Source organism: Coregonus clupeaformis, chromosome 12 (assembly GCF_020615455.1).
Source record: "Coregonus clupeaformis isolate EN_2021a chromosome 12, ASM2061545v1, whole genome shotgun sequence".
NCBI classification, from domain to species: Eukaryota; Metazoa; Chordata; class Actinopteri; order Salmoniformes; family Salmonidae; genus Coregonus; species Coregonus clupeaformis.
Window position 1 is genome coordinate 16,648,342 of NC_059203.1, and position 12,364 is coordinate 16,660,705.

Consider the following 12,364-nt stretch of genomic DNA (forward strand, 5'->3'; position numbering starts at 1 on the left):
GTTACAGCCTTATTCTAAAATTTATTAAATAAATACAAATCCTATTCAATATACACACAATACCCAATAATGACAAATTGAAAACAAGTTTTTAGAAATGTTTGGAAATTGATTAAAAATAAACAGAAATACTTTATTTACTTAAGTATTCAGACCCTTTGCTATGAGACTCGAAATTGAGCTCAGGTGCATCCTGTTTCCATTGATCATCCTTGAGATGTTTCTACACTTGATTGGAGTCCACCTGTGGTAAATTGAATTGATTGTACGTGATTTGGAAAGGCACACACCTGTCTATATAAGGTCCCACAGTTGACAGTGCATGTCAGAGCAAAAACCAAGCCATGAGGTCAAAGGAATTGTCTCTGAGCTCTGAGACAGGAGTGTGTCGAGGCACGGATCTGGGGAAGGGTACCAAAAATGTTCTGCAGCATTGAAGGTCCACAAGAACACAGTGGGCTCTGTCATTCTTAAATGGAAGAAGTTTGTAACCACCAAGACTCTTCCTAGAGCTGGCCGCCCGGCCAAACTGAGCAATCGGGGGAGAAGGGCCTTTGTCAGGGAGGTGACCAAGAACCTGATGGTCACTCAGACAGAGCTCCAGAGTTCCTCTGTGGAGATGGAAGAACCTTCCAGAAGGACAACCATCTCTGCAGCACTCCACAATCAGGCCTTTATGGTAGAGTGGCCAGACGGAAGCCACTCCTCAGTAAAAGGCACATGACAGTCCGCTTGGAGTTTGCCAAAAGGCACCTAAATGACTCTTAGACCATGAGAAACAAGATTCTCTGGTCTGATGAAACCAAGGTTGAACTCTTTGGCCTGAATACCAAGCGTCAAGTCTGGAGGAAACCTGGCACCATCCCTACGATGAAGCATGGTGGTGGCAGCATATCATGCTGTGGGGATGTTTTTCAGCGGCAGGGACTGGGAGACTAGTCTGGATCAAGGGAAAGATTAACGGAGCAAAGTACAGAGAGATCCTTGATGAAAACCTGCTCCAGAGCGCTCAGAACCTCAGACTGGGGCGATGGTTCACCTTCCAACAGGACAACGACCCTAAGCACACAGTCAAGACAACGCAAGAGCGGCTTCGGGACAAGTCTCTGAATGTCCTTGAGTGGTCTAGCCAGAGCCCGGACATGAATCCGATCGAACATCTCTGGAGACTTGAAAATAGCTGTGCAGCGACGCTCCCAATCCAATCTGACAGAGCTTGAGAGGATCTGCAGAGAAGAATGGGAGAAGCTCCCCAAATACAGGTGTGCCAAGCTTGTAGTGTCATACCCAAGAAGACTCGAGGATGTAATCGCTGCCAAAGGTGCTTCAACAAAGTACCGAGGGAAGGGTCTGAATACTTATGTAAATGTCATATTTACTAGGTGAAAAATCTGTCGATGTGCCCTTGAGCAAGGCACTTAACCCTAATTGCTCCTGTAAGTCGCTCTGGATAAGAGCGTCTGCTAAATGACCATAAATAAATAAATAAAATATTTCAATTTTTTTTATTTGTAATACATTTGCTAAAATTTCTAAAAACCAGTTTTTGCTTTGTCATTATGGGGTATTGTGTGTAGCTTGATGGGGGGGGACAATTTAATCCATTTTAGAATAAGGCTGTAACGTAACAAAATGTGGAAAAAGTCAAGGGGTCTGAATACTTTACGAATGCACTGTATGTGTGCTTGAATGTTTTGAGTAACCTCAATTTGGTACCTTAACTTTGTATCGTTTTGTGAATATAATGCTTATTTATTGTAGGCCTAAATATTTCTGTTCCATGTATCAAACCCAAACCATAACACCATCCTTCCCACGCTACAGTAAGTGCCATATGTCATTGCGAAGGAACAGAAAGCCTTGCAATTCTGTATTTATTTATTATTTATTCTGAAAAACTCTACAGAAAAAGGCACAGAGACGGTTTCAATACAATCTGGTTCAAGTTCAAACCTTAATTGTCAATAATTTTGTGAAAATGGAAATGTGTCTTATCTCAAACAGCAACCATGCATTCCATTCTTCATGGAGTCTTATCTGACTTTTTGTTTGATTTTAGTCAGTCATGTGTCTACAATTACCAATAAAAAAGTGTCCTAACTGGTGTGGTTTGTTATGGAAGAGTAGCCTATGCAATTTTGCAAACTGTTGTACTGTACTTCCCTTACCAAAACTATTTATACAAAAAATACATACATCTCAAATTATTTCAGTTGTTTGTCTTGATTTGTGTGGGAGCTAGTTTAGACTAAACCTTACTGCTGTAACTCAGAGCTCACACTGTGCTAAACAACTAAAAATGATATGTTTACTTTCTACTATAAAAAAAAAAGTAGCTTTTTAACATTGACTAAAAACATTTTATTATATATAGCTCACTCTATGTAGACAAAATGTCAAAATCTGTAAATAATGTGTTGGCCACATCCTGAGTTGAGGTCATGCAAGCCACCATAATTATAGTTCTTTTTCTTTGGCCTGAATAATCTGGGTAAATACATTATTGGGGATTAAAAAGACTGATGGCCAAATATGTGAATAGCTGGACTACAGAGAATTACCTCTGAAGGCTATACTGACAAACATCCAGACATTTACAACGATTTTCTAGTGTATTGGAATCACCTATTTCTCTCTGGTGGAACCAAATATATGACTCACAACCGGTCCCAATTCACTGCCTAACCCTCCTCCCCCGTTAGCCCTAACCCTTCACGGTGAGCTGATCTGTAAAGTGTTGGCTATTTGGTGGAAGCTCCACGTCTACACTGTTTATAACTATCCACTGTTCAGAACTGTAAACAAGGGTTAGGGACAAGGGGCTGGAGACAGGTCAGGGGGCCCCTACTGATGACCATTGGCCCTTGTCCATCTAACTTATATGCACATAAGTGGTGGCGTGAAATTGGACACAGCAATATGCTACTGAACCTAATGGAATGTAGCTAGTATCTTTACATGCTAAAAGTGAGGTGAATACTTTATTGATTAGGATAATTGGGAAATGATTAGAAGCTAACTGGGCTGTGGCAAGTTTGGTTGGTGCTGCATGAAAAACTGCCTACGCACTACCAGTTTAGCTGGTTGGTTTATTAACTCAACCAATTAAATAACCAATGAAGTTGAGTGCATGGAATGTGGCTCAACACGAAAATCCTAATTTGACGTGACTTCTAGAGCATTCTTTTCTACAGAAGACACATGCGAGTATGTCCTCTCTTTTTGGCTTGTTTGAATGACTTTTCTCGGCTTCCTTTCCTGGTGCTTTTTGTCGTTCATTAATTAGTTAAGATAGCTTGTTTGTTAGCCAGGCATCATTGCTAGCTAGCAAAAAAAATAACTTTTATATGTTTTGTTGGCTCATCCGGGCAGCAACAGCGAGATGAGGAGTGGAGCGTACAAGTTTCTGTCCGTTTTTTCTTGCCTCATTGTTTGCGGTTTCATGTTCATGTTTTGGTTTTTCGTTTTTTACTCTATGGTACTTGCGCCATGACTTACAACTGGAATGCATTTGACAGTTAACTAGCTATTTAGCACAGACAGCTAGCTAAGTTAGCGAACGTTAACCCAGTCGGCAAACGCGATTTTGTCCCACACAAAGCAACCCATACTGACAAGTTGTAGCCCGTAATAGTAACGTTAATCAAAAGTTTGCCTCCGAATTTAGCTAGCTACATAACAATCAACAGAAACAGTCAAATGTAGCAAGTTAGCGAACGGCTAACTAGCAACAACATTGTGCACATACCCATAGTGCATTGCGGCAACGACAGGCGGCCGATCACATGATCTGAATAAGGAAGCGAGGTTTATTTGGGTAAGTGTACCACGGGTAAAACAATCAATAAAATGTAAATACATTTCTCCCAGTGCTCAACAGCGGTATGTAGCTAAGTGTGGCTCAGTTAAACTTGTCGTGTTTGGTGTTATGTGCATGACAGGAGCCTTGTAATCGACTCCACATTGGAAGGTGGAACAGCATGACTACTCAAGTATTGTAGCTAGCTAGCTAGCTGTTTTCATGTAGACTGGCTATGCCAGACACCACAGCTGGCTGCTATAATCGTGTTGTTGAAACAGAATATATAATATAATCAGAATTCATATTTCCCAGGCAGCTGAGTATACAAGCTGTCAGATCGTGTGTGTGTGTGTGTGTGTGTGTGTGTGTGTGTGTGTGTGTGTGTGTGTGTGTGTGTGTGTGTGTGTGTAGAATACCCATAGACGTATAAGGTGTGAACTGAATAGTGTGTTGCCACATGACAGTTAGCTAGCTATGGACACCTCCCTAACAACACTACTGAAAAGCTCCTTTGTCATTCTGCCAACACACCCAGAGTCACACTACAATACATTATTGAAATGTTTAACTAGCTATACACTAACATCTCCAGTAAATAATAGTTGGAAAACTTTTGTAGTAGATGACCCATATGGAGTCCAATTGTTAATCAACATGCTACAAATCATGTAAATTAGCTAAATCAGTTCCTTAAATTGCTTCCTGTCATGAACAATTTGTGTCACGAGAAGTGACTTCTCTCTGCTCTCTTCCTTCTCATCTCTCTCCTCCTCTTTTCCAATCATCTCTCTTCCTCTCCCCTCCCCCCCATCCCCTCTCCCTCCCTCCCCCCTCCCCTCTCCTCTCCTCCCCCCCCTCCCCTCTCCTCCCCCCCTCCCCTCTCCTCCCCCCCCTCCCCTCTCCTCTCCTCCCCTCTCTCATCTGTGCTCTCTCCCTCTCATCTCTTATACCCCCCTCATGTCTTTTATATAGATCGTATCTGAGCATCAACGAACAGGAGCAGTGATAGAGATGGCTTCTGTGTCTGTAGACAAAGACAGTGCAGATCAAAAGCTGCAGTTTGCTCCCTTCTCCAGTGCCTTAGAGGCAGGCTTCTGGCACCAGCTCACTCAGAAGAAACTCAACGACTACCGACTGGATGAAAGCCCCAAGAATATCAAAGGCTACTACTACAATGGTGAGAAATGAAACATTGAGTAACAGTCTTGGAGCATTCTTGGGGTGACTGTCTGTCTCGACTTGGTTCTTCAATGTTGACACAAGTCAAATGGAGATAGATATACAGTGGGGAGAACAAGTATTTGATACACTGCCGATTTTGCAGGTTTTCCTACTTACAAAGCATGTAGAGGTCTGTAATTTTTTATCATAGGTACACTTCAACTGTGAGAGATGGAATCTAAAACAAAAATCCAGAAAATCACATTGTATGATTTTTAAGTAATTAATTTGCATTTTATTGCATGACATAAGTATTTGATCACCTACCAACCAGTAAGAATTCCGGCTCTCGCAGACCTGTTCGTTTTTCTTTAAGAAGCCCTCCTATTGTCCACTCATTACCTGTATTAACGGCACCTGTTTGAACTTGTTACCTGTATAAAAGACACCTGTCCACACACTCAATCAAACAGACTCCAACCTCTCCACAATGGCCAAGACCAGAGAGCTGTGTAAGGACATCAGGGATAAAATTGTAGACTTGCACAAGGCTGGGATGGGCTACAGGACAATAGGCAAGCAGCTTGGTGAGAAGGCAACAACTGTTGGCGCAATTATTAGAAAATGGAAGAAGTTCAAGATGACGGTCAATCACCCTCGGTCTGGGGCTCCATGCAAGATCTCACCTCGTGGGGCATCAATGATCATGAGGAAGGTGAGGGATCAGCCCAGAACTACACGGCAGGACCTGGTCAATGACCTGAAGTGAACTGGGACCACAGTCTCAAAGAACCATTAGTAACACACTACGCCGTCATGGATTAAAATCCTGCAGCGATCGCAAGGTCCCCCTGCTCAAGCCAGCGCATGTCCAGGCCCTTCTGAAGTTTGCCAATGACCATCTGGATGATCCAGAGGAGGAATGGGAGAAGTTCATGTGGTCTGATGAGACAAAAATATAGCTTTTTGGTCTAAACTCCACTCGCCGTGTTTGGAGGAAGAAGAAGAAGGATGAGTACAACCCCAAGAATACCATCCCAACCGTGAAGCATGGCGGTGGAAACATCATTCTTTGGGGATGCTTTTCTGCAAAGGGGACAGGACGACTGCACCGTATTGAGGGGAGGATGGATGGGGCCATGTATCGCGAGATCTTGGCCAACAACCTCCTTCCCTCAGTAAGAGCATTGAAGATGGGTCGTGGCTGGGTGTTCCAGCATGACAACGACCCGAAACACACAGCCAGGGCAACTAAAGAGTGGCTCCGTAAGAAGCATCTCAAGGTCCTGGAGTGGCCTAGCCAGTCTCCAGACCTGAACCCAATAGAACATCTTTGGAGGGAGCTGAAAGTCCGTATTGCCCAGCGACAGCCCCGAAACCTGAAGGATCTGGAGAAGGTCTGTATGGAGGAGTGGGCCAAAATCCCTGCTGCAGTGTGCAAACCTGGTCAAGACCTACAGGAAACGTATGATCTCTGTAATTGCAAACAAAGGTTTCTGTACCAAATATTAAGTTCTGCTTTTCTGATGTATCAAATACTTATGTCATGTAATAAAATGCAAATTAATTACTTAAAAATCATACAATGTGATTTTCTGGATTTTTGTTTTAGATTCCGTCTCTCACAGTTGAAGTGTACCTATGATAAAAATTGCAGACCTCTACATGCTTTGTAAGTAGGAAAACCTGCAAAGTCGGCAGTGTATCAAATACTTGTTCTCCCCACTGTATACATAGGCTAGATTAATTTGACATATTTTCAGACTAGTAAGAAAGAATTGCAAAATAATATCCAAGGGTGCATACTGCTACAATGGTGAGTTTATACCTATAGGCTACCTATACAATGACATATCTAGGCCTAAAAAAAAACTGGCTTTTGGAACATTGTGTGACTGTCTTAACTTGGTTCAATCATGTTCAATGTTGATCGCTGTCTCAAGTCAAATGGAGACTACTTGTAAGACACAATTTGTGTGGGTTTGCGAAAGTACCTGTTTTTTTGATACCTGTGACTGATTTGTGTACCTGTTTTTTTGATACCTGTGACTGATTTGTGTACCTGTTTTTTTGATACCTGTGACTGATTTGTGTACCTGTTTTTTTGATACCTGTGACTGATTTGTGTACCTGTTTTTTTGATACCTGTGACTGGTTTGTGTACCTGTTTTTTTTTATACCTGTGACTGATTTTGTGTCTATTGTCTTCTATCTAGGCGATCCGGTCGGCCTTCCCACTCGCCTGACTTTGGAGTTTAGTGCATTTGAGGCGTAAGTATTACAGCTACACTCCTAGAAAAAGGGGTTCCAAAACGGTTATGTGGCTGTCCCCATAGGAGAACCCTTTTTTGGTTCTAGGTAGAACCCTTTTTGGTTCTAGGTAGAACCCTTTTTGGTTCTAGGTAGAACCCTTTTTGGTTCTAGGTAGAACCCTTTTTGGTTCCAGGTAAAACCCTCTGTGGAAAGGGTTCTATCTGGAACAAAAAAAAAGCGTTCTTCAAAGGGTTCTCCTATGGGGACAACCGAAGAACCCTTTTCGGTTCTAGATGGCAGCCTTTTTTTTTTTTTTTCTTCTAAGATTGTAGATATCGCACCTTTTTGACCGGTACAGTACGTCTTCTATCTCTCTAGTGAGGGCTAACAAATGGAATATGGAGATACACAAAATGAATATGGCCTGTGTTCATGATGTTGCTCCTGTTCCATTATGTAGGGATGGCCCCAGCCCAGCCCGCTGCTGTCCCGTCACAGGGACCCTGTACAACACCAACACACTTGAGGCCTTCAAGACCTCAGACAAGAAAGCACTGCTGGAACAACAAGCCATGGAGGTAAGGCCCAATGATAGACATACAAACATATATTACATACGTAGAAATACAGTGCATGCAGCACCCAGTCAAAAGTTTGGACACGCCTACTCATTCAAGGGTTTTTCTTAATGTTTTTACTAATTTTTTTTTTTACATTGTAGAATAATAGTGAAGACATCAAAACTATGAAATAACACATATGGAATCATGTAGTAACCAATAAAGTGTTAAACAAATCAAAATATATTTTATATTTGAGATTCTTCAAATAGCCACCCTTTGCCTTGATGACAGCTTTGCACACTCTTGGCATTCTCTCAACCAGCTTCATGAGGTAGTCACCTGGAATGCATTTCAACTAACAGGTGTGCCTTCTTAAAAGTTAATTTGTGGAATTTCTTTCCTTCTTAATGCGTTTGAGCCAATCAGTTGTGTTGTGACAAGGTAGGGGAGGTATACAGAAGACAGCCCTATTTGGTAAAAGACCAAGTCCATTTTATGGCAAGAACAGCTCAAATAAGCAAAGAGAAACGACAGTCCATCATTACTTTAAGACATTAAGGTCAGTCAATACGGAAAATGTCAAGAACTTAGAACGTTTCTTCAAGTACACTCACAAAAACCATCAAGCGGTATGATGAAACTGGCTCTCATGAGGACCACCACAGGAATGGAAGACCCAGAGTTACCTCTGCTGCAGAGGATAAGTTCATTAGAGTTACCATCCTCAGAAATTGCAGCCCAAATAAATGCTTCACAGAGTTCAAGTCACAGACACATCTCAACATCAACTGTTCAAAAGGGACTGTGTGAATCAGGCCTTCATGGTCAAATTGCTGCAAAGAAACCACTACTAAAGGACACCAATAAGAAGAGACCTGCTTGGGCCAAGAAACACGAGCAATGGACATTAGACCGGTGGAAATGTGTCCTTTGGTCTGGAGTCCAAATTTGAGATTTTTGGTTCCAACCGCCATGTCTTTGTGAGACGCGGTGTGGGTGAACGGATGATCTCTGCTTGTGTAGTTCCCACTATAAAGCATTGAGGAGGAGGTGTTATGGTGTGGGGGTGCTTTACTGGTGACACTGTCTGTGATGTATTTAGAATTCAAGGCACACTTAACCAGCATGGCTACCACAGCATTCTGCGGCGATACACCATCCCATCTGGTTTGGGCTCAGTGGGACTATCATTTGATTTTCAACAGGACAATGACCCAACACACCTCCAGGCTGTTTAAGGGCTATTTTACCAAGAAGGAGAGTGATGGAGTGCTGCATCAGATGACCTGGCCTCCATAATCCCCCGACCTCAACCAAATTGAGATGGTTTGGGATGAGTCAGACCGCAGAGTGAAGGAAAAGCAGCCAACAAGTGCTCAGCATATGTGGGAACTCTTTCAAGACTGTTGGAAAAGCATTCCAGGTGAAGCTGCTTGAGAGAATGCCAAGCGTGTGCAAAACTGTCATCAATGCAAAGGGTGGCTATTTGAAGAATCTCAAATATAAAATATATTTTAAATTTGTTTAACACTTTTTTTTGGTTACTACATGATTCAATATGTGTTATTTCATAGTGTTGATGTCTTCACTATTATTCTACAATGTAGAAAATAGTAAAAATAAAGAAAAACCCTTGAATGAGTAGGTGTGTCCAAACTTTGACTGGTAGTGTATGTCCATGGTAAGGCCTAATTTATGTATATACAGTGCATTGGGAAAGTATTCAGACCCCTTGACTTTTTCCACATTTTTGTTACATTACAGCCTTATTCTAAAATTGATTAAATAAAAATGTTCTCATCAATCCACACACAATACCCTATAATGACAAAGTGAAACAGGTTTTTGGAAATCTTAGCAAATGTTTTTAATTTACAAGTATTCAGACCCTTTGCTATGAGACTCGAAATTGAGCTCAGGTGCGTTCTGTTTCCATTGATCATCCTTGAGATGTTTCTACAACTTGATTGGAGTCCACCTTTTGATAAATTCAATTGATTGGATATGATTTGGAAAGGCACACACCTGTCTATATAAGGTCCCACAGTTGACAGTGCATGTCAGAGCAAAAACCAAGCCATGAGGTCGAAGGAATTGTCCGTAGAGCTCCGAGACAGGATTGTGTCGAGACACAGATCTGGGGAAGGGTACCAAAACATTTCTGCAGCATTGAAGGTCCTCAAGAACACAGTGGCCTCTATCATTCTTAAATGGAAGAAGTTTGGAACCACCAAGCCACTTCCTAGAGCTGGCCATCCGGCCACACTGAGCAATCGGGGGAGAAGGGCCTTGGTCAGGGAGGTGACCAAGAATCCGATGGTCACTCTGACAGAGCTCCAGAGTTCATCTGTGGAGATGTTAGAAACTTCCAGAAGGACAACCATCTCTGCAACGCTCCACCAATCAGACCTTTATGGTGGAGTGGCCAGACTGAAGCCACTCCTCAGTAAAAAGCACATGACAGCATTTACATTTGAGTCATTTAGCAGACGCTCTTATCCAGAGCGACTTTCAAATTGGTGCATTCAACTTATGATAGCCAATGGGACAATGACCCTTTTATTTATTTATTTATTTATTTATTTATTATTACTTTTTTTTTGTGGGGGGGTGGTAGAAGGATTACTGTTATACTATTCCAGGTATTTCTTAAAGAGGTAGGGTTTCAAGTGTCTCCGGAAGGTGGTCAGTGACCCAGCTGTCCTGGCGTCGTGGGGGAGCTTGTTCCACCATTGGGGTGCCAGAGCAGTGAATAGCTTTGACTGGGCTGAGCGGGAACTGTGCTTCCGTAGAGGTAGGGGGGCTAGCAGGCCAGAGGTGGATGAACGTAGTGCCCTCGTTTGGGTGTAGGGTCTGATCAGAGCCTGAAGGTAAGGAGGTGCCGTTCCCCTCACAGCTCCGTAGGCAAGCACCATGGTTTTGTAGTAGATGCGAGCTTCAACTGGAAGCCAGTGGAGTGTGCGGAGGAGTGGGTTGACATGAGAGAACTTGGGAAGGTTGAACACCAGACGGGCTGCAGCGTTCTGGATAAGTTGTAGGGGTTTAATGGCACAGGCAGGGAGCCCAGCCAACAGCGGGTTGCAGTAATCCAGACGGGAGATGACAAGTGCCTGGATTAGGACCTGTGCCGCTTTCTGTGTAAGGTAGGGTCGTACTCTGCGAATGTTGTAGAGCATGAACTTGCAGGATCGGGTCACAGCTTTGATGTTAGCGGAGAACGACAGGGTGTTGTCCAGGGTCACGCCAAGGTTCTTTGCACTCTGGGAGGAGGACACAATGGAGTTGTCAACCGTGATGGCGAGATCATGGAGCGGGCAGTCCTTGGAGTTTGCCAAAATGCACCTAAAGGACTCTCAGACCATGAGAAACAAGATTATCTGGTCTGATGAAACCAAGATTGAACTCTTTGGCCTGAATGCCAAGCGTCACGTCTGGAGGAAACCTGGCACCATCCCTACGGTGAAGCATGGTGGTGGCAGCATCATGCTGTGGGGATGTTTTTCAGCAGCAGGGACTGGGAGACTAGTCAGGATCGGGTCAAAGATGAACGGAGCAAAGTACAGAGAGATCCTTGATGAAAACCTGTTCCAGAGCGCTCAGGACCTCAGACTGGGGCGAAGGTTCGCCTTCCAACAGGACAACGACCCTAAGCACACAGCCAAGACAACGCTTGAGTGGTTTCGGGACAAGTCTCTGAATGTCCTTGAGTGGCCCAGCCAGAGCCCGGACTTGAACCCAATCAAACGGCTCTGGAGAGACCTGAAAATAGCTGTGCAGCGACTCTCACCATCCAACCTGACAGAGCTTGAGAGGATCTGCAGAGAAGAATGGGAGAAACTCCTCACATACAGGTGTGCCAAGCTTGTAGCGTCATACCCAAGAAGACTCTAGGCTGTAATCGCTGTCAAAGGTGCTTCAACAAAGTACTGAGTGAATCGTCTGAATAGTTATGTAAATGTGATATTTCCGCATACATTTCTAAAAACCAGTTTTTGCTTTGTCATTTTGGGGTATTGTGTGTGTGTAGATTCTTGAGGGAAAAAAACAAACAATTTTAATAAATTTTAGACAAAGGCTGTAACGTAACAAAATGTGGAAAAAGTAAAGGGATCAGAATACACTGTATAAAGAAATAATAATTTATCCTCATAGGCCATTGACAGATTCTTATTCATGTGTTTTAATATGTAGTATTGGTCAGGTAATGTCTCATGTTTCATTGCCTCTTGTCCTTTCCAGATTTGGGATGCTATACAGTCCGGTGACGCTCTCAAGGACCCATCACTCCTCTGCAAATTCCTTTTGCTGACTTATGCAGTGCGTAAAACATCAAATCAATAAAACTATTTTTTTGTATAAGTCTATAATATAGTTTAATTACTTTTTTACAATGGGTTCTGTTCACTGCATTTGTTCCCTCGCTCTCTCTCTCTGTCTCGCTCTCTCTCTCTGTCTCGTTTATCAAAATTGGATTTGTTTTCGAATTCTTTGTGGATCTCTGTAATCTGAGGCAAATATGTCTCTCTAATATGGTCATACATTTGGCAGGAGGTTAGGAAGTGCAGCTCAGTTTCCACCTCATTTT

The 12,364-nt window shown here is 42.9% G+C and overlaps 1 protein-coding gene across 4 annotated transcripts in view; it reads left to right on the forward strand.

Annotated features, from left to right (window-relative positions):
• Positions 1 to 3,039: 3,039 nt before the first annotated feature.
• The window catches only part of atg7 (ATG7 autophagy related 7 homolog (S. cerevisiae)), a 126,893-nt gene continuing 117,568 nt past the window's right edge, over positions 3,040 to 12,364 (forward strand). Inside the window, exons 1-5 of one of the 4 annotated variants that reach the window (XM_041891857.2) lie at positions 3,040 to 3,207; positions 4,775 to 4,979; positions 7,180 to 7,234; positions 7,677 to 7,794; positions 12,019 to 12,096. In XM_041891857.2, the coding sequence (XP_041747791.2) occupies positions 3,202 to 3,207; positions 4,775 to 4,979; positions 7,180 to 7,234; positions 7,677 to 7,794; positions 12,019 to 12,096 (462 nt within the window). In that variant the 5' untranslated portion in view covers positions 3,040 to 3,201. The other 3 variants (XM_041891858.2, XM_041891859.2, XM_041891860.2) reach the window with 3 other exon arrangements.